General features: G+C 41.1%; 1 protein-coding gene across 2 annotated transcripts; it reads right to left on the reverse strand.

Annotated features, from left to right (window-relative positions):
- Nucleotides 1–349: 349 nt before the first annotated feature.
- Nucleotides 350–22293, reverse strand: LOC117272018 (phospholipid phosphatase 3-like). Of its 2 annotated transcripts, none has more exons than XM_033650673.2 (6): nucleotides 21876–22293; nucleotides 13599–13753; nucleotides 6111–6391; nucleotides 5889–5946; nucleotides 5581–5757; nucleotides 350–4122 (listed from the first exon to the last, which is right to left on the reverse strand). In XM_033650673.2, exons 1-6 carry the CDS (start codon nucleotides 22012–22014, stop codon nucleotides 3994–3996), a joined length of 939 nt encoding a protein of 312 aa, XP_033506564.1. In that variant the 5' UTR covers nucleotides 22015–22293; the 3' UTR covers nucleotides 350–3993. The 2 variants fall into 2 exon arrangements, with proteins under 2 accessions (XP_033506564.1, XP_033506563.1); XM_033650672.2 differs by lacking the exon at nucleotides 13599–13753 and adding an exon at nucleotides 12266–12423 and having other exon boundaries at nucleotides 21876–22289.
- Between the last annotated feature and the right edge of the window lie 439 nt (nucleotides 22294–22732).

Consider the following 22732-nt stretch of genomic DNA (forward strand, 5'->3'; position numbering starts at 1 on the left):
AGATGGTCTCTACATACACGGTTTTATTCAGGTTTTATGAGGCAACTAAGCACTGTATAAGGATAATAAAAGACACTAAAGGCAAATTACTATACATTGCCTCTAAGCATTCTCACATGTGAACGTACTTTGCCACTCTGGCATACCTTCAGTGTGGAGTCTATATTATTCCAGAGAGCCATTGGGGAGAGGGGTTAAAGCCTGGAATGTACACTATTTCCCCACAGGAAGCCGAGCATGGAAGTCTACCATTGCCCCACGCCCAGATCTCTCCATCGCACGCAGTTGGCCAGCTACTGAAATATAGTGCAAAAGTCATGTATGACACACACAGTGAAACAAACATCACAGCTTTTGATCTTTTGTGTTTTATTAAAGACATTTTATCTTTGTCTTACAGTTTCTTCGTACAAAATTTCACATGACATTACAAAAATATTGAAAGGCATTTTTTTTATTTAATAAACATGTACTGAAGCTGTCTGCATTGAGAGCTTTGTTTTTTTTTCTCATAAAACTTAATATTCACAAGTTGTCAACTTTACAGGATGACATCTGCCAAGCTTTGCCTCGTTAAAGCAGCACGTTTTACATTTACACAGGTCTCGACACACAAGTCATAGTGGGTGTTTCTTCAAAGGATATACTGTATGTATACATGATACAGTATTGTACAATGTATGGCAGCATGCAGAATTTTCTGATGCTGTATAAGTAGATTTTCAAGACGTGGGAAGAAAAAACTAGTTTCCCTATGAGCATCAGATCCAAGTGTGTCTCAGTTAGGCATGGGACGATATTAAAATTTAATAGACAAACGGATCCTGGACAAAATAATTGCAGTTCACAATATTATCACGATGATCACCAAAATATGTTTAAAACTCTTAAAATGGCACCACAATATCCTGGAATTACCTTACCTAATATTTTTATTGCATCGTAGATAGGACACACAGTTTTTGTGAACATCCCTTTTCATGAATATCAAAATAAACAATCTTAAAAAGCAGAGTTAGTCAATTATTTCAAATGGCATCATATCTTTTCATATGAAATAGACCTTTGTGGAGTATTTTTTATTTTTGGCTGCCCAGCAGTCTCTTTGGGTGCTGCTGGACACAATATTCACGATTATGCTGATAATGAAAATTCACTACAACCAACTTATTGTTGTTTTTTTTGCGTGAATTATGATAAAATCATATATCATCCCATCCCTAGTCTCAACATCTTAAAACTGAGTTAGTATGATGCTTCCAGTCAGTGGTTTTAAGTGTTTTTTTCTTTCTAAAAAGTTAATTACATTAATGTCATACAAACATATTAGCATCATTATTACTTAAAATTCAAGATAATGATTTTCGTCCTCTATAATGCAGAGCCTCATTGCAGCTCTATTGTATTACTTTACAAGACTCTATGAGATATTAAACGGTTACAATGTGCCAAAATAATGACTTTTTAAACATTGCTAAATTGTGTTTTGATACTGAAAATTTTCTGTAAGTAACCACTGCTCTAGGACGTCCCTGTCTTTATTTTAAAGGAGACCTATTATGCTTTTTACTTATTTTCTGTCACGTGTGTAATGTCACAGTGTTGAATGTTTATATCAAACATGGCCAAAGTTTCAAATAATGAGGTAAATGTATGGAAAAGTAATCCCTGTGAGCAAAAACCAGTCAGAAATTTAACTACAAGCTGACGTCAGTTTGTGCTAGATTTCTTTATATGGTCATCTGCTCCAGGCACATTACGTAGCCTACAATGCTACATGTAGCTGCATGCTCTGTTGGGAGAAATTTGTCTTCAGGGATTACTGTCAGGAAGCACTTTCCTGGTTAGGTTAAAAACCTGGTTAGGTTAAGATAAAAGCAAGCCCTGAAGGCAAACTTCTCCCATGTAGCTACATGCTAACATCAGGGAAACATGGAATCTTGGATGCTGATAATTTCTCCTCATTTCAGATATCTCTGCTGGAACATGTCTGGTTGCGTTTAGACACAACCAGATTTTTCATGGTAAGAAGTGTCACTTATCCGTTACAGTCATTCCCCTGGCAGCAATGACAGTGCAGATACCATGGATGTATAAAGAGAACTGGATACAACGCTGAAGGCTGGCCTCTGTTCAGTTCTATAAAAGCTGCTCAGTGGTGCATGAAACTAAAAAAAAAAAACAACTCTATTTCCGCTGTGTGACATTATCCAGATCTTTCACACTGTGGGGCCCATAGAGCAAGTGCACTCGAGACTTGCGGCAGCTGAACAGCTAACTTGTAGTGTAGCACTCCACAAACTTGAATGTAGGTAAAATGATCTGATCTTGTAGTTCTTCGAGAGTTTCGAAATGTTATTTGACCAAATGGATCACATCCTGACAGTGGAACAAGTCATTTTTGCAGGGGTTGTGATGCCCAAAAATTTTCCACTGATTTACAGACGACTCTTTCAAATGTATGTCTACAGGAAAAAGCCTTTTTGGGCCTCATGGCATCACGTGATGAACCCAGATGGTGTTATTTCACTTTTGGCCACTATTTAAGATTGGTTTAACGCCGAACGCTGTTCCTGTGGGCTTGGCAGAGATGCCAGGGACGCAGATACAGAGCAGACTGAGCTTTTTTGGGAGGGGGGCTGAAATTGACAGGTGTTAAAATGGTGCGATTCAGACAGAGGGTGAGTTCAGATGTTCCAGCACAGACAGTATGAGTAAAATAAAGTTTTTCTGACCATTTAAGCACGTAAACATGTTCTACTAGAAGCCAAAAATACAAGTATGAATCAGAAAATGAGCATAATAGGTCCCCTTTAGGTGTGTATAGATACATATATATGCCTGTGTAGCATACGGTATATCACAGGATTTCTCAGTGATGTGAATCATCACTATGATTGGCAACAGTAAAGTACATGAACAGCACGTGATGCTTTTTTTTCCACAGTGTTCCCGTCTCGTGTTACATGTGTCTGTTGGAGCAGGTGCCTGTTCTCTGGCTGAAAAGAGGCACACTTGTTGGCTATAAACACTGAAATATATAGACATGACATTAAGACACATTGGCACTCGCTCTCAGAAAGGCCTCACCCAAACACACACACACACACACACACACACACACAGACACAGAAATTAACTACATATGAGCATACGCAAGGAACACACACTCTCACACACACTCTGACCTAACACTTGTGAGCACCCGTCTGGTACATATAACAGACAGTCATTTCATTAAATGGCTCAGTGGGGGCTCGTCCTAGCCAGCAGAAAGAGGCCCACATCCAACACATACGCTCTCGCCGTACTTTCCACCTACTGTAACTTATGTGTGCCTTCTGAGGAACACGACATTATGATCATAACAAAAAGCTTACAACGTCTTACAAAGCTTTCCAAAAGCTTCACTTCAGGTCATTCAAGTGGTGACAAACAGTACTGAGTTTAGCTAAAATAGTGCTATAAATCACACATATTTGTAATAAAACCAAACCAAAACAACATCCTTCATGAAATCAAGGACTTTGTTTTTTTGTCATGATTTGTTATGAGTCACACAGTGAGGGAGTGGCAGGAGTATTAGTGTAGCTCCCACTGGATGCAGCGGAGGGGAGAAGGCACATAAGGCACACAGAGCTTTGTTGACAGCTGCCATTTCTCAGTTTTGTTTCGTCTCAGACTTGTGTTCATGGAAAGGCCTTGACAGAGGAGAATCTCCGATAATCTTCATAACAGAGGAGGTACAAATAGTCCTCTCTCTTTTCCACATTAAAATGTCTGGTTGCACCGAGGAAAAAGATGAAACTTTCCGATGAGAAAGCAAAACTCGGTTGACTGTTTTCCGTAGCCTCCTTTCATCCTCTGAGATTCCGTATTTGTCTGCATTATCCAGCTTGTTGGGAGTTTGTTTTATCCAGTATTGACCAGTGGCTGTAGTAGTGATTTAAATGGCACAGGTCAGGAGTACGTACAGTCAGTATGTAGCCTTCTCTATGCCATGATGAGATGGTTGCTCCGCTCTCTGATGTCTGCTGGAGGAACAAGATCTTTCTTCACTGGGGTTGGCGACAGGTTAGAACGTCTTCCTTTGGGTTTGAACAAATCAGACACAAAGAATACCTGTGGAGGGAACAGAAAAATGTGACCATCTCACTCGCCAAGTGGCTTATTCAGAATAAATAATCAATGCTGTTACCAAGAACAATGACAAGTAGCTAACAAGCTACATTTTAAGGGTGCAGTAATAAATTGATTAAATGTCAACTACTGAATTAATCGCCAACTGATTTGATAATCCATTAATCAGTTTGAGTAAACTTTTAAATAGAAAAGTCAAAATTCTCTGATTACAGCTTCTTAAATATGAATATTTTCTTCTTTCTTTACTCCTCTATGATCGTAAACTGAATATCTTTTGGTTATCTTAGGACAAAATAAGACTTTGGAGGACTTTACCTTGGGCTTTGGGAAACACTGATCATCATTTTTCACCATTCATTTTATAGACCAAATCAACAGATTATTGAACAATGAAAATAATTATTACTTGCAGCCCATATTTGGAAACAATTACCCCTTGGATCATTTTTTTTTCCTTGACAGTTTTCTCTTGTCCAATGTAATGTCACTTCCTTTCCTTTACAGATACAGTATGGAGTTTCTCATGGTTCTTTACTTGGTCCCCTTCTGTTTCTATTTTCATGCACCCTCTCTACAACATATCTTCTTCTTTTATTGTAATGCTAACAACAGCCAAATATATACAACATAACACAAATAGCTGAAATCAAAATACATTGTACACATTGGTCCAAAAATCTCTGACCTTATTTTTTGCAATTTTAGAATTAAATTAAAGATGCTGATAAACTCATTGATTAAAAAGTACTGACTTGTTTAGCCGCTCTTTTGTAATCACACATAAAACTAATCATCTGTCTCTGTCCGTCTGCTTGTGTGTGTCGAGCATTGATACTACTCTAGTACTAAAATAACGTAGAAAAGAAACTAAACCAGAAGCCAAAACTATCTACGGCAGATCAGCGCTGCAGTGATAGTTTCACTTAAAAGTACAGTTTGGTACCTAACCCGAGCAGGAACTGTTGGTTAATATTTGTAAAAAGTGTCGCCATCAACAGTGAATTTGAAAGAGAACCCCAGATTTACTCTTTTGCTATATTTATGCTTTTTTTTCAGCGCTGTGTCCTCAATTTTTGTAGCTTAATTTTTAATGTCTGGAGCTTATGGTCCGGCACTTGGTCACTACCTTTTTATAAAGTCCTGACCTTACATGAGTGCTGTGGGGGTACAGGCCCATAAACATCCCAAACACAGAAAATAATAATTCATGCCACTTATTTTGCCCACATAAGGGAATACTGTTATTAGGGTGAATAACTCTGCATTTAATCAACAATTCACTGTCACACACTCCCAGTGGGTCATAAGCGATGATTGAGAGGGTAAAAGCCTATACATTCTTTAGGAAAGTTATGCAGAGTAAGGCCACTCAAATTGTTAATGGTTTGTAATCTGATATAAAGTATCATAATATTACAACATAATACAAACACTCACTATGCAGTAGGCCACCAGGGCTCCCTGCACAAAACCCGCCAGGACATCAGTTGGGTGGTGCTTGTGATCAGAGACACGGGACAGGCCGGTGTAGAAAGACATCATGATGAGAGTGAACTGGGTCAGAGGGCGCAGCAGGCGAGCTCCGTGCCAAGTGAAACGAGACTGCAGGTAAAACTGTAAGCGAGACAGAACTTTGAGGTGATATAGAAAATCTTTATTGTCTGGGGAGTGAATTTGTTCTTAACATGGTGTGTATTTATACACAGTACAACAGAATGTGTGTTAAAAACAATTCAGTGACTCACCACCAGGTAAAGCATGGTGTACATGGAGAATGATGCATGTCCAGAGAAGAAAGACTTCCTGAGAACAAGAGGACAATTTGCATTTTATCACAGCTTGCAATCTGCACAGATACATATGTAAACTAAAAAAAAAAAAAAAAAAACAGTTAAAATAATGTGATGTTAAACATTTTTATTGCAAAACATGCGACTATGTATTTCTCTCTCCAGTGATTATAATACCTGGCCTCCTGAACTTTGCTCTCTGGCCCCTGACACTGGTAGTCAGTGATGTAACCCAGGGAGCAGTTGATAGTGGAGAAGTCAGGTTTGCACACATCGAGGAAATGAGGACGCATGCGACCCACTGACACTTTGGCGATGTCAGTGAAGGACTGGCTGATGGCGCAGCCAAAGACGAACACGCCCACCTGCTTGTATAGAGCAGATATGTACGGGTTCCCAACAAAAGACTTGGATCCTTCGTTCAGGAAGTAGATCCTGTAGCTCTCCCCGATGATGATCTGAAGGGACAGAAGTGATGGTGACATCAGTGAAAATCACGATTTTGACACCTTAATTCCTAAGCACTTAATTCACATCTCCTGAGTGCTCTGTGAAAATGTGTGAGTGCAGAGGAGCCAAAATATTTTATGAGGAACGGGACAGCACTTTTAAGTTATGTTACTTGGACAGGGGAGTGTGTTTGGCCAGCCAAGTGTGACTCTAATATTTCACATGTGATTTTATACGCAACTTAGGCCCTGTCTACACAATAGAGATATTTTTGTAGACAGATATTTTCCTCTACCTTTTGGCCTCTTGTCTACATGCAAACAAAGATTTAGGTCACTAAAAACACCTTCTAAAGTGCAGATTTTTCAAAACTCTGGTTCAGTCAGGAACACTTGTCATAGATTTAACCATTTATCGCAACAAATGGAAATACAGTTATGTTTGGCGCTGAGGGCTCCACTCTTCAGGTACTCCCTGGACTAGACAAGCAGTATGCTTTGCAAAAACAGGGAGCGCAATGCAGAAACTTTGACCTTATTGCCATGTTAGGACTCTGAATTAGGAAGGTGGAGGTAAAGCTTTGCCAGCAGCAGCGGCAGTGGTGTGTGGCAGCATTGGTGAAGCAGAGATGAGTGAGTAGGAAGCCATATTAAATGGACCACCTTGTTGTGAGAATGGACTGTGATTTGTATGTGAGTGATTAGACACAATGATCCAATCAGCTGGCCTACTACAGCTGGGGCGTATGACTTACGTGTCCTGCGTGAACTAACGCAAAGTTTCATTTACTTACTTTTATCCCTGTGGACGTGTAAAACATAGCGTTTGGGAAACAATGACGTCATCCCTTCAACTCACACATGCCCACTGTTGCGTCATGTAATGAGTGTGAGCCTAAAACAGACAACAAAACGGTGGACTACAGGTTTGTTTACATTTTGTTAGTACTGCTTGGACTAATGACTTTATATTTAACCTTAGTATTGCTGCACAACACCATGCATGAAAAGCAGCGTCTGCTGAACCCAATTCTTTTGCGCTACCTCAGCATTTGCGGTTTTGACGTCCGACAGAAACGGCGATTGGATCAGGATTGGTTAAACCAGCAGATGGTGGGACAATGTTAAGAGTGGAACTGCTGTGGATAAGGCATTGAGGGAAAACTGTCGCATGTCAAGAGCATAAGGGGCTGTACACATGCCGCGTTTTTTGAACCCTCAAATTCATTGTTTTCAATGTAGACGCGCGGCAAGTGGGCTCAAATGCGAGAGTGACACAAAAGGCACAAAAGCAGCGTCCCACGCCCGACCCCGTGTCTTCCAGCTGGTTAATGACCTGGCATGTGTACGGCTCCAAACTTGTATCTTTGAGTGAGCTCCTTTGTCTTTATACTGCAGTGGAGACAGAGGTGATGAGATCTCCAGTCAGTGTTTTGAAAAAGGTAAACTGCACTTTACAGCCTTTGCGACGAGGGGAGAACGTGGGAGTCAGCTAACGCCGGTGAGTGTTTGGTGTCATTTTGGCATTGTGTGGACAGAGATATTTTATAAAACGAAGGTCATGTGGACAGATACAAACAAGGAAAATATCCATTTCTAAAAATATCTGTATATGTGCAGACAGGGCCATCATCTGAATATAACAATAGCCGAATAAACCTGTACTATTAAGGTCTTTCATAGACATTCTCTGTCACCACCATTTTTAACATTAGGACACTGTAAACTTGTAAATTTCACATTATAAACAGCACTTAGCTTTCAAGGACTTCTGTTGAAATGTACATCAGTGTGTTTCTCAGTGAAGGTGGACATTTGGAACCAGGCTATAAAGAACTGAAGTGATGTATGTGACTAAAATAACTTTGCTCAGGATCAAGATGTTATTATGGTGGCTAAAATAGAATTCAGTGATTCCTTCTGAAGTGGTTGAAAAGGGCTCCATTACAGCTGAATGTGTTTACCTGTGTCATTCTACTTCTGAGAGAAAACAGCGAGGCGACGTGGGAGGCAACTCAAACTGTCCGGCATGTATAGTTTTCTGTAAGTGTGTAAATAAACCACCATCTAAAACCGACGACTGACGTGTGAGGCGCGCTTAGGGGGGGAGGTGGACAGCCATAACTCACAACAGCTGTTCCAGCTCCAAACTGCCTTCCCAACCCCCTCATCCCGTTGTCTTCCAGTAACTCGCAAATGAAAGTGTGGAAGAGGAGTAAGAAAGAGAGTGTGAGGGAGTTTCCAGGGAGAAAGTGAAGGGATGGAGGGCAGAGGGAGGAGGAGACAGAGGAAGGTGAGAGGAGGAATGAGGAGTGGGGTTGGAGGGAGGGAGGGAGCGGGGGAGGCACCGCTGGTTCTAATCAGCAGAAATGCTGAGCTAGGCGACGTGTCTGATTCTGGTGGCCAGACTCCGCCAGGCGCATGTCGGGGGCACGTTTGTTTTTCATCGCTCCGGCTGCCTCTCTCAAATGGCTCCGATTTCACAAGGGATGTCTGGCTGTTTTCATGTTAGTATCTCGGTTTCATCAGACATTCTTTCAAGGGGCGCAGAAATAAATCTCATTCTGGGAAACACTCTCTGCAGAGGGATAGCCTTTACGGAGATCTAACAAGCTGATAGAGTGTGTTGTTTTCCACCATCTAGGCCTTTAGAGCCAGCTCGATAAAGCCCAGCTGCTTCCATGGGAAAGAGGGAAGGGGGAGAAAACACATCTGGTTCCCCTTGTGAGAAAGATTTAACTGTGTGAATGAATAAATGAATTGGCATTGGAGGATATGGAGCTGTTACACTGAGACCTCAAGAGATAATCGTGGGGGCAAGATGCTGATTTGTGGCTCATGTCAAATGACTTGTATTTCCAAAGTGGTGTTTTCATTTCTCCTAAAAAAGATCTGCATAAATTATGAAGGCTGTGGCCTCTTGTGATTCTCAGCTGTGTTTAGCGGGAAACGAAGCGCTAAATGTCCTAATGTTGGTGTTTTCTGGTTCAGAAAACACAAAGACTGGCTAGAACGCTCCAGGGGGGAGATGGATTGTAAAGTCACGTTTTGCGAGGGGAAAATTAGATATCTGGCAAAGTCTTCTTGTTTTGGGCCCTCACCACAATTCCACCCTGCCAATTACAGCATTTAACCGAACAACCATTGCGTCAACCATAATTACACAGGGCCAGGACGCCTTCTCACCATGAAAACCCCTTGTGGCCCCGAGCCTGTATAGTAGTCTGCTCTCCAGGAAGAGGGCACTACTGGCTACAGGGAGAGATGGGCCATGCCATAAGGTAAGGCACCTTCCCACTGCTGGTGTGCCAGGTGACAACTGTACATGCTATGGCAGTGCTGAGTAAGAACACAGAGCAACTAGGAAGTTTCTAAATAATTTTTCTGCTGCTGTTTTTGCTACCCCATTGCTATCAATTAGCATTATCAATGTGAAGCTAACGTGTTAACAGCTGTTGAGACTTGGCTAGATGTTGTCAGATGGCACATTGTTGCTTATTAGTTGTTGCTAAGGTTTAGCTTCTGGGTTGCTACATAAAGTTGCTGCAGTGGTTCCCAGTCTGTTTACAGGTGGTTGCCACATGGTTGATATGGCTTTCAGGATGATCTCTAGCGGTAAATGGTTGCTAAGAGGTTGCTGAGGTGTTACAGTCCAATGGTCAATTTCCAGTTTAAATTAAAGGGACAGTTCACCCCAAATTAAAAATATATATTTCTCCTCTTACCTGTAGTGCTGTTTATCAGTCTAGATTTTGGTGTGAGTTACTGAGTGTTGGAGATATCAGCTGTAGAGATGTCTGCCTTCTCTCCAGTATAATGGAACTAGATGGCACTCAGCTTGTGGTGCTCAAAGCGCCAAAAAATACATATGAAAAACTCAACATCAATGTCTCTTTACAGAAATCATGACCCAGTTACTCAAGATAATCCACAGACCTTGTTGTGAGCAGTTTCATGTAGGAACTATTTTCTTTCTACTGCACTACCGAGATCGTTTATTGCTCTATGTTCCTTCTCACAACCTGAGATGTTTGGATTCATCTTTTCTTGTTATTCAGAGGTCTAGATTAATTTACTAAGGTGATAGAGCCTTTGCAGTCAGAGCTCCACGACTTTGGATTGACCTGCCTGAGGAAATCAGGGCTGAGAACTCTCATCTTTAAAATCACTTCTGAAAACCTACTTATTTAAAATTGACATTCGGTGATTTTAAGTGCTGTGTATTCTGTTTTTATTGCTTTTATCTTGTTTTATTTGCTTTGTCTTTTATTCAATTTTGTAAAGCACTTTTTAACTCTGTTTTGAAAGGTGCTAGCCTACATAAATAAATATTATTTTTATGATTACTACTGCTAGCTCACATTGCACCACTGAGCGAGCTAACGTTACAGCTCAGCCAAGGAGGACGCCATTAATGATTACACGAGCACAAGGTTGGAAGGTGTAGTTCAGTAGAAAGAAAATAGTTCCTACATGAAACTGCTCACATCAAGGTCTGTGGGTTATCTTGAGTAACCAGTTCATGATTTCTGGAAAGAGACATTGATGTTGAGTTTTTCAGCTTTTTTTTTTTTGGCACTTTGAGCACAACAAACAAGAGCAACACTCTGCAACTCACACCAAAACAATCCAGACTGATACATAGCACTACAGGCAAGAGGAAAGGAAGAGGAAATATGGGTTTCTGATTTTGGGGTGAACTGTCCTTTAAGACAGATGGAAATGGGGCTATATGTGCAGTGAAACAATAAGATGTAGGGAATATTTGTAATTTCAAATTCACAATTTAGGACTGCTGCAGTAATGTGTTTTATTAGGTGAGGGTATGGTTTAATTAAGGTTTGGATGTCAGGGTGGAGAGTTCTGTTATGTTTTGCTGCACTAATTTAGAAGAAATGGCTACTGCTATTACGTTAATATACATACACACTACACCTAGTCTACACTGTCCATGTCAGCAGCAGGACAGAAGCTGCATGTCAGTATCTACCCTGGATGTTTTTGAGCCATAGCATGTCTGTGAATTCAGAAGTGTTTTAAGAGAGCTCAAAGGTCAGTGCACAATCATGTACTTAGATTCTAGACAGGTAACTGCGACACAAAGCATTTTTTGCCTTTCATTTTTTCCCACTTTTGCATCTAACCGAAATGCTAACCATTATGAAGCTGTGTATATAGGTGCATTACTCAAAATGGAAAGCACGTCTCAAAACTGTGGCAGAAAAATGTATGGAACAGATTTAACTTTCAACCTCTGAGCTGTGGCAAATAGATAAAAATGAAATTCAATAACAGGATGTTGGGATGACAGTTTATTGTGAAGATCTTAGATGCATCCTGACTGTTTTCTCCCAGGAGATTGCAGCAAACAACTCAACACTTCACTCGCTAAAGTGCCTTTATCAACCGAGCCATCTTAAGCCCCCGAGGAGAAAAGCCTTGAACAAATGTTGTTGACTGGTTTTTATCTGGAATGTGCTGAAGCCAATCAGAGGGGCTGATAGCACAGGTATGGGGAGGTGTTGCTTCCGTTATCATGGAGGATAATCTCAGTTTACAGCCCCAATGAGTCAACAGTCAGATAAAGCCCTGTGATGGAGTGTGCAGGAGTGTATTCCTCTGAACATGTGTGCAGTGGGGATGTGCAGGGTTTGCTTGGAGAAAATGTGCTGTAGTTGGAACAAATATAACAGTTTAAAACCTCTATATCATAATCTTGCTATTACAAATATTATTATAAACACATCAGAACCAATAGTGGAATTTTTAAAAATACTACAATGTGCTGCGGATGAGGCGTCAGTTGGTGCTGCTAGTAACAGTGAGTGCTGCTGAAACACAAAGAGTGATGATGACATTAGTGATCAGAGTGAGGTGACTTACAGAGAGGATGGTGATAAGAATGCCAGCAGCGCTAAGCACACCGTCGCTAATGGTGTCTCCATTTTTGGCCGGGTACTTGATGGACTCATCATCGCAGTAAAACCCTCTACGGTAAGGCTGAACAGCGCTGGTCTCAATGACCAAGAAAGGCAGGCCGGCTAGTGTGAAGAAGCAGTGAGCGGCACAGAGAGGAAGAAGGGGGCGGGGATGGGTGAGGGAAAGGGAGAGAGATGGAGGTGCTGGGTTAATGATACGCAAATTACGAGAGGTCGCGAGTACAAGCAAGAGGCAACGAGGGAACATCTGGGACAGGCTTGATCCATTCTGAGGCTGTTATCTGTGACAAATCAAGAAATAATGAATCCAGCTTTGTTCAATATTCAGTGTTGGCGGTGACATTTGAGCACACCTGTGGCTGTCTTAAAGGACCATACCTGTGTGTTACTGCTCGCCATTTTCCAAAGCACACCATATGTTTTTAAACTCTTTCTTTGGGCTCCTATTGGTTTCTATTAATTTCACTATAGAATGAGAATAAGCAGCAGACATCTGGCAAAAACTGGCAACCATTTTACAAGTACTGTTTACTGAATATGTTTGCTTGGTTTTCCTTGTTTTCTAACTTTAATCATTTAAAGGTTGTTGTTTTTTTTTGTTCACAATCAAATCTAATCTAATAATCTAATAAAAAAAGTAGCTGATTTTGTGTTTCGAAGATATTTTTACGCAAAAATGCCAAAAAATGTAGTGGTTTCAGCTTCTAAAATTTGAATATTGTCTCATTTTCTACATCTTCCATGGTAATACACTGAATATTTCAAAGTTTTGGACTATAAGTCGCTTAAGACAAGCAGCTTACATAAGTTAAAGGTTCTGTCCATAACATTCAGAGCATTCATATAGCAGCTATTTCGGATAGAGCCCCTTTTAGTTTATGGAATGATTATTCAGTTATCGGAGAAAAGCAATTGCATTCTTAAAAATGACTATTTTCTTAAAGCAGCAAAATCTTTAGTATGTTTTACCTAATAAAATACTTCAACAGTTCATACATTTTTTACAGTTGTGAAAAAATTGGAAGGCCATGTCCTCAGGGTCAGGAATCAATCTGAAAGCTACCGATAATACACAGTAGCTTTGGAAAACGGTTGGCAGTAATGCACAGTCTACATGATTTGCAACTAATGAGGTACAACATGTAAAACCACTGAGTGTGAGTCAGAGCCTGTCGAACCAATCACGTCTTTTGAGGTGTCACAAACCAGCCATCGGATGAACTGAGTGTCCCAACATGTGCTCTCTAGCTCTCTTGCAGTACCACAGCAGGACTTACTGAGACCACGGGCACAGAGACGCCCACGGCTGTGAGCACGGTGGTGGACACCGTGCTGTCTTTATAGGGCAGCCTGATGCTGTTGTCATTGCAGAAGAATCCTCTCTGGTAAGGCGGGAAGGGAGATTTGTGCAAAAACACAGCAACGAGCAACACTGTATGGTTGGACACACAGTGGACAGCTTCATCAATAGACAGTATCAACAGGAAGACACATAGAAAGGCAGACAAAGGCACACAGACAGAATCGGAGACATTCATACAAACATTTTAAAAACTCCCAGCAGACATGTATTCAGGTTACATATCTCATCCTGTTTTCAGAACTGACAGTGATGCGGTCATGAGAAAGCGAGCCAAAATAAACAAAATAAAATGTGTTGGATATGATGCCAGAATCAAAGCTACATCATTGTTTTAGACTTAAGTGAACCTTTTATGCTTAGAATAGCATTAACTGATCTCTAACAGGCTGAGTTAGCGCTCAAAGGATTGGATGTGTCATGTTCTTAAGAGAGAAACCATTGCTGCTATCTGACAAGGAAAAAAAAACAAAAAACAACACAAACAGTATCAGAGACATCCCTCCTTTCCTGCCGAGGCTTTCAAGTGCACTTAAAACGACCCACTTAAAGATCCCTTGAGGGGGTGTCTGCGTCTGATCAATTTAGTGTCTTTTGTCACTTAAAGTGGCAAAGAGATCTTATTTATCTCCACACAACAAACAGAGTGGGTGTTACTGAGATGCAAGCCAAAAAGTACAGCTTATTTTTCCCCATTTACCAAAGGCTTCAGTGGAGGACTTTGAAATTGGAGTGTGGACATGGTACCCAGGAGAGGCCTCAAATCTCTGACAGAATTGGGAAAACACACTTTCAAATCACTTCAAAGTGCCACTTAACTGATGGCAGAGCTTTCAAGTCACTCTTTTTGAATAATTCTGCGATCTGCCGATACAAAGGAAAACAAACATCAGCGCTCCCTCTCACTCCTCTGTCTCTCTGTCTGAACAGCTAAGACGCACCGGGGTGCAGAGGTCAGCGCTGAGTGCCGCTCAAGGCAGGATGACTGTTGTGTGTGTGTGTGTGTGTGGGGGGGGGGGGGTCATGATTTCTCAAACCAAATGTCAACACAGGTTTCAGTTGCTGACTGCTGAGCCCCTCAACCCCCTTACATCCACACACACACAGCTGACTTTGGCCTTTGAAGGTCCAGCTGGATTGAGCTCAGGTTACAGACGGAGCTCTGCTGCCTGATGGGAACTCCAGAATGTCGGCCTTCCCTTCACATTCAGCAGGATTCACATTATTAACTTTCTCTTTTTATTCTCGCTCTTTAAACAAATAACCTGGACAGAGCTACAATCAGCTCCAGAGCAAGTCTGGTGGTGAGAGAAAGAGCAGGGTGGTGCTGTATGTCTCAGAGGTCTGTAACTGTAAAAATATACAGTACTTTACAGTACCCTACATCCTGAATGTCTGATCCCTTCAGTTTGCTTAGCCTGGCCATGAACACATTCACACAGGACTTCCAAAACAGGGACCTTGGCTTCCCAAACTGCTGATGTGTACAGCAGGGCTCGACGATAACGGCTGCCAGGTTGCCACTGAGAAACTGTCAACCAATTCTTTGCCTTTGGGTGCCATCAGTGGCAACCACTTTGTAACATGTACTGTAAAAGCCTGTCATTAGTGTTGTGTACATCTGATTAATGGTTTGGGGTATTTTATACAAATAGGCTGATTTATCTTTGCCTTTATTAGGTTGGATTCATGTTAATGTATATTTTCAGACATTTTAATAAAACAAAAACTTTCAAGAAAATAACAGTAACTCTGAGGACCCCTCTAAGGGTCATGGCCCTCTGTTAAAGACCTACTGTTAACTGTCGTGAAGCTGTCACATGTTGTTTTATGTCATATTTTCATCCTTAAACTGCGTAGTATCTTAATTACTCAAATATAAGCTGACTAAAAATGGCAACCACAATTTCAGTTACATCAACAAAAAGCTGACAACTTTTGTTGGCACCAAAAGATAGTGACAAGCTCTCACTTGAAAAGTTAGTGTTGAGCCCTGTACATGTGTCTTAAAAAACAGCAGCATACGTGGCTGAAAGTGCTGGATGCAAAAAGCATTAACCCCAGAGTCCTGACCCCTGCAAGTGCCTCTAAACTCCTTAGACTTGATACAAACCACAAGACCATTGGCAGAGGGCAGAGAGTGATAGAGACAGACAGAGAGGTGGCAAATGGATTGATGAAATAAAGTGACCACAGCTCTTAAGAAACCTGCATGCCGGGTCAAGTGCTTCAAACAGCTGATTGGAAAGAAGACAAAAAAGACAACCACAACAAGACACTGTCAGGTCCTGTTTTCCAGACACTCGGCTGGGGTTTCTTCCCCTCAGTGTGTCTAAACAGTGCAGCATCAGCACTGAGAGCAGCATGTTAGGATTTGCCCCTCCTACCCTCTTCCTCCTTTCCCTCCTCTAACAACCAGGGGGCGAGGAGGAGGAGGCAGGAGGGAGGAGGGGGAGGGTGTCCTCGTCCTGCCAACAACAACACCAGTCAGCAGGCGTGGGTATGTCTTTAACATTAGCTCAACATCAACCCAAAGACAACAGAAAAACAAAACTGGAGCCGGACGGAGACATTTTTTCTCCCCAAAGTTTTCAGTTGCTAATGTCAACATCAGGTGTCCTCTGTTCAGTTCTGCCCTAAAGCACTTTCCTTAATAATCACCTGGGGAACTGAAAATAAGCAAACACTGTAAATGAAGAATGATGATGACTTTCTCAGCACATGACAGAGCGCCGTCCGTCTCGCATCAAAATGTGGGAGAAAACTTATCATTAAGGCACACTTGTTAGAATTTCCTACGCCTGCCCGTTTGCCTTTCTCCTAGTTCGGCGGCAGCACTGGCAGCTCCATGTAGCTGCAGTTTGTGGAAACTAGAATCAATGTATAACCCTCACGCTGAATTAAATCCCCCACCATATTTTGGAGGCATTCGCCAAAACACCGAGTGTGACTGTTAAAACAAACAGACGCACATTTTCCATTCGCAGGGATCTCTCGCTGTCTGGTGTAGAAATGTATACATGTCTGAGGCAGTTGTGGTGTATACACAGATGTAGTTGTTTTTACTCGTAGCAGCCCCCACAAACCTGTCTCTCTCTCTGTCCGTCTGTCTGTCTGTCTGCAGAAAAACTGAGTTCATAGTTCCACTATGGAAGGGAAAAGCAAAGAGCATTTGCATTGAATTGCTGCTGGCTGTAACTGCTGCTTTTCTCACATTTTTTTGCTCCATTTATCATTCACATTTTTCAAGAAGAGCAGGTTTTAAACACCAGGCAGTTGAGAGTGTACATATCTGTTCCTCCTCTGATCCTCACAGCCCCTAAATACACACACATATAAAAGTAATTCTGACAACTGGCATTAACAATACATGTAGCTATATTAGCACTGCAACAATTAATCGATTTGTTATCAACAATTACATTAACTGCCATTTGATTTGATAATTCTCTGATTCAAGCTTCTTAAATGTGAATATTTTCTGTTTTCTTTACTCTGTGACAGGAAACTGAATATCTTTGGGTTGTAGACAAAGTAAGACATTTAAGGATCATCGCCATCTCTGGCTTTGGGAAACACAGAGACATTTTATAGAAACAAATTATCAAATAATCAAGGAACTAGAATTACAGTCTCGTGAGTGTATGCCTCCATGAACCAGTGAAGTTGCACTTCAAGCAACAAGTTGCCGTTTCAAGGTGGACACCCAAGATCAGTGTCACAATTCAGTATCTGATCAAATGTCTCCCCTTCTGTTTCTGACATATGACACTGAATAATGGTCAGGAAAGTGTTTTTGCAGAATGTTATGATGTGGCAGTGAAGATGACCTTTGGCCTTGTGGATATAAAATGTTATCACTGCATCATTATATCCAATGACATTTCTGTGAATTTTTGTTATGATTAGACCACCAGATTCTAATCAATTCATCCTTGACTCAAAGTGAATGTTTGTGGCAAATTTGAAGCAATTCCCTCATGGCGTTTTTGAGATATTGTGTTCACGGGGACAAGACAGACGATGTGACAGTGACCTTGAACTTTGACCAATGAGACCTTGAACTCTTGGAAATAGTTTCACTTCAACTTCATTCAAAACCTAAACCAAAACTCTTCAGGGAGTCCTGGTCATACTTTTGGTTTCTGAAGTTTTGAGATATTTTAAGACTTCTCCCACATAAATACCACGAGCATGAGATACCAACATTACAAATAAGTGGGCAAACTGACCATTTAAATCTGACTGTCTACAGTTTCCTGTTTACTTGGTTCAACATCAAAAAAGAAGAGCCTGTGTTCACAAAACTGAAATACATAGGTGCATTTGTAGCTGATTAACCACCTTTTACCTACTGTTGTGCTGAACCAGGGCAAAAGCACACAGAACCATTATAAGTCGATTAGCTGGAAAACATGAAAGCCACCTGCTACGGCTCAGTGTAAACTGAACCTGATCACCTCACCAGGGTTCAAGCAAACACTAAGTAACAGTCCCCTGCTTTCCTCAGCATCATTAGTCAGGACTTAGTTCCAGTCACCACTGAATCAGGGCGAATTTCTCCTCCAACGTACTGACTAATGTTATCTTTACTGGCACTGGGGGTCTACTGGGATCACACTGACCGGAGATAGCTCATGTGCATGGCAGAACAGGAGAGAGAGATATCCCTGGATGTAGTAACACTGCAATCAGTGTGAGAGAATGGAGAAGCGGTGATTACCAGCACTGGCCCACCATTTCCTCCTTGTGGTCGCTCTCTTTAAACCACATCTTCAGCCAGAAAAAAAACACAGCTGGTTTGTTGACAAGCTCCTTTGTGTACAAAGCAAATCACGGGGATTTACCCTCCACAAAGACAAAAAGTAGACTGAAACTAAATATAACTAGTCAGAAAAAGACTTGTTTATGCTGTAGATTTTGTTTTTACAATGGTTGGACTGGTGCTTTACCCAAGCAGTTTCAACAATTTTGGCTTACGGTCAAACACTGCTCTGCTTTTTGCAATCTCATAACAATGTTCAACAGAAAACACATTGGAATGATCAATGAAAATAAATTCCTGAAATGTGTGGATAATTTAGTAAAAAACAGTAAAAACCTCCTGAACAGTGAACACTGAAGGAATTCCAAAGCTCTGTTCAGACAGAGGGCTCGGCGAAGACGGAGCACCTGCCACAGGATGCGAAGACGCTGTCTGCGGACTTCACTACAAGCTAATTGGCTGTTAAAACAGTTGACATGCTTTACATTCTAAAACCAACCACTGGTGATTTGACCAGCTGAGTTGCAGGTGACACAATCAGCCGGCTTGAGTCGAGCTCAGACCGGCCAGTTCACACCGCTGCAACTTTTCTCTACAACATTCTAAAACGATTTCGTCTCGTTGTCAATCTTTCGTCTGAACGTGGCTTAACCAGGAGAAGTTTCAGCTGGTTGCAATCTGCAGTCCTTACTGCTAGACACCACTAAATCCCCCTAAATCTTACACACTGGACCTTTAAGACCCAAGGACGGGCAAACCCTTCACTAGTAATTTTGGGTTCAAACTTCGGCGTAACACAATAACACCCTTAAACCTGTGTCTGCAGCTGTTGAATATCACAGAACCTGTGCTGATGAACATGCACACACACTCAGGTCTGACCTTTTCACCACTTCCCTTAATTACTCCACACACACACACAGACACACACACATATATTATGCCAGATGTGGAGATCAAAGGAATTCCTGCTGGTGTGGTATGTGAGCCATTCTGGAAAATATAATGAGGAGTCAAAGCAGAGGTACAGTACAGGTGTGGCTGGACAGACCAAAGAAATATCTCCCTCCTGGGGCAATTTATTAGTTCCCCCTCTGCCAGCACTATTTTGGTTAGGGGTGGTGGGGCTGAGGAAAACATACTTCCACTAGCTAAGCTAATGCATTTTTTGGAAAATGTGTAACTTCATAGCTGTTACAGCGAAATGTGTATATTGCTAATGGGGCATCACTTGCTGCTTAGGTAATGCAGCTTGTCGAGCTAGCTAGCTGAAACAGTTTGGCTGACACAAGTGTTTGGTGTAATAACATGATTAGCTTAGTTTTTTGGTATCTTTAAAGGTTCAATCACATTTAAATAATTTAACTGACATGTTTATTTAACCCATTCAGATCCCATGTCTGTTCCAATGGACATTATTTTTCCAGGATGTGTGGATCTATGATTACTATCATCTGAGTGCAAATATACAGACTCATTTAATGAAATGTCTAGAGGCCAATCACACGGTTTCCACATTATCTAAATTGGACTGCATAGAGCCACGTCCCCTTTTTTAACAAGTATGGCCGACATAGGTTCTGATAATAGCTAGATACCAGTCCCCAAGATGGAGCCAATCCATTCCATGGGAGATGCTTGCCTGATGCATATGGCAAAAAAAGTTTTCTAGCTTTTGGGTTACATCGGCGGTATGCAGCCCACTGAATATGCGCAGTAGTGTTTCTCCTGCTGGCTGTGCCTGCAAGATCAATTTTAATTTTTATTTATGTTATCATTTAAATAATTAAACTATATATTTTGGGCGGGGCAACACAATGGTTTGAGTTGAAGGTGTGAGGAAGAATAGTATCAGTAACATTGTTAACACTGTGCTACATTACAGAGAAATACAAAACCGTACTAATGAACCTTCATTAATATAGGCCTATATTTTATCTACAAGTGCACGTCACACACTGAGCGAGCCACCTGTTAATGACGCTGTCAGCAAAGCAGTAATGATTGTGCTAAGTGGCTAATGGGCATGTAGCTACTTCCGTGTTTCAGATTATACATCATGTTTGTAGTCGACCAATGAAGATGAGTTTACATATCACCTTGGGTTCGTCCTTCACCTTCTCAAAATGATCCCACACTTTGGATTTCCTGCCCGACATGTTATTAACTAGCCTGTGGAATAACCGCACGTACCAGCCCTGGAAATTAGGGGCTGTACACATGCCACATTTTTCTGGGTGCTACTCTTGTGCCAGATGTCAAGAGCACGGCGGAGGGTTGCCGCTGAATTTGCTACCTTAACAAGCATCGTATAGCCTATTGACCTGAATCCTGAGAGCAGAGCTGATCTTCTTCCAGGTGCTGTTTATAAGTGTGTAGGCCTATTGTCCGTGGGACAGATGTAAAGCTCTGGGTAGCCCAACTTTTCCGTATTTATCAGACTGAATATTTACAGAAGAAAGGAAAGATATGTCGGCTGTGATTGGTTTGGTTTGTATTGGTTTCCTGTCTGACTGCTGAGCGTGGCCAATTCCTGTGTCTGTCCTTTCAAATTAAATACCCACATGGTCCGGTCATATAAGTTTTGATTTATTTGGACAGCTCCTAATAGAGTTTCACATTTATTTATTTATTTATTTTCCCTCTGACTAAGCGACCGATGAAATCTTGCCAACTACTGACCTTTCTGGTCGACTATTAGGGGGCAACCCTAGAAACCTTGCGCCTCTTAGTCTGGTCATGTAATGGGCCGAATTGGGCCCTTTGGTGGCCAGATGTGGCCCACAGGCCGCATGTTTGACAAGCCTGGTTTAGAATTAAAATATTGTCATTTTTACTAGATGATTTTTAAGATACTTTGTCCATTGGTATGGACAGACAAAAAAACATAATTAAGTATCCCATTTTATGAATGCATTTAGAGTTTAAAACCTCCATTACAATATTACAATATTTATTTGTGTTTGGAACATAATAGGGCTCTGAAGGGGTTAAATATCATATGTAGCTTAGCTATACCAGTGTCTTAATGGTTTAAATTAACGTTACATTTGAATCAACGTTAAATTTAAGTCTTAACGGTCGTTTAGCTAGCTTAACCTGTTCTACATAGGACCGTTAGCTAACCTAAATTAAATGTCACAAATTAACTATGACCTTAATATTATATCATACTATATCGATAACGTTACTTAGGGGAAAAAAACTATGGTAGACAGTGAGTAAAAACTTAATTTTGAACACGGTTTAATCCCTGTAAAGTTTACAGATAATATTATAATTAAATATGAAGAGTAAAAAAGCCACAGCAGATTAACGTAACCAAAAATCATTGTAGTAATACACATATAACGTTACACTTAGGTTTACATTTATGTGACAGTTTAAATGTCATATATAGATGTATTTTACACAGAGTGGTAGTCTTACCTAAGAAGAGGCAGAAGAGATCCACTCCGACCAGTAACTTTCTCCTGCTGTGGTCTTTGCAGTTATTGTTGTTGAGTGAACTCCCGCCGTTCCTCGTCTCGGCTGCCATACTTTTCTCATATATCAAACAGCGTTGCATTTAAAACGTGTTGTGTGCTTCAAATTAAAGAAAATAAAAACTGTCGTTACGAGCTTTTGCCGTGCGTTTGCTGTATTTCTACCTATAGGTGTCTACCGACTTGAGTCCTGAAGAGGAGTCGTCATGCAGGTCTATACTAATGTTAGTCTGCTGTTCAGTAACGTTAAGTACTCTGAGAATCTAACTACTGTAGCTGCTGTCTGTGCTCTGACAGTCACTACTCGCTTTCTTCTAACTTCTAACCATCCTTTGCTCCTTTCCAGAGAAGTAGTGGGAGTCCTGTGACAGCCTTCAAAGGAAGCCACTCCTCCTCCAGCTCCTCCCCTTTCAATTAATGCCATATGGCAGCTCCTTCACTCAGGCTGATTCCCACATTCACCTCCTAATACTCGCTACAACTCAGCAGGGCCAAAGGGGAATTCACCAGTGATGAAATTTAACTTACTCAAGCGTTTAAAGACAAATTCAGGGTACTTGTACTTTGCTTGAATATTTCCATTCCATGCTACCTGATACTTCTAATCCACTACATCTCAATGGGAAATTGGTCTTTTCTACATTACATTTGACTGATAGCTTTTGTTACGTCAAGGGAAAATTGTCACTTTTTTTTTACATTCTCCTTCATAACTTACACCATCACCTTCACGAGAATGTAATGGACGAGGTCACAGTGATGTTGGCATTTGACCTTCAACAACCAAAGTCTTAGTTCATC

This window comes from Epinephelus lanceolatus, chromosome 12, assembly GCF_041903045.1.
Source record: "Epinephelus lanceolatus isolate andai-2023 chromosome 12, ASM4190304v1, whole genome shotgun sequence".
Taxonomy (NCBI): domain Eukaryota; kingdom Metazoa; phylum Chordata; class Actinopteri; order Perciformes; family Serranidae; genus Epinephelus; species Epinephelus lanceolatus.

Bases quoted from the DNA above. Each gene is read 5' to 3' on its own strand.
- LOC117272018 (XM_033650672.2), bottom strand. From the start codon at position 22,014: ATGCAACGCTGTTTGATATATGAGAAAAGTATGGCAGCCGAGACGAGG. The intron at 12,424-21,875 runs GTAAGACTACCA...TCTTCACACTAG, and splicing joins TCTCTTCTGCCTCTTCTTAG to CCGGCCTGCCTTTCTTGGTC. The intron at 4,123-5,580 runs GTGAGTGTTTGT...TTCCCTCCACAG, and splicing joins CCCTGGTGGCCTACTGCATA to GTATTCTTTGTGTCTGATTT.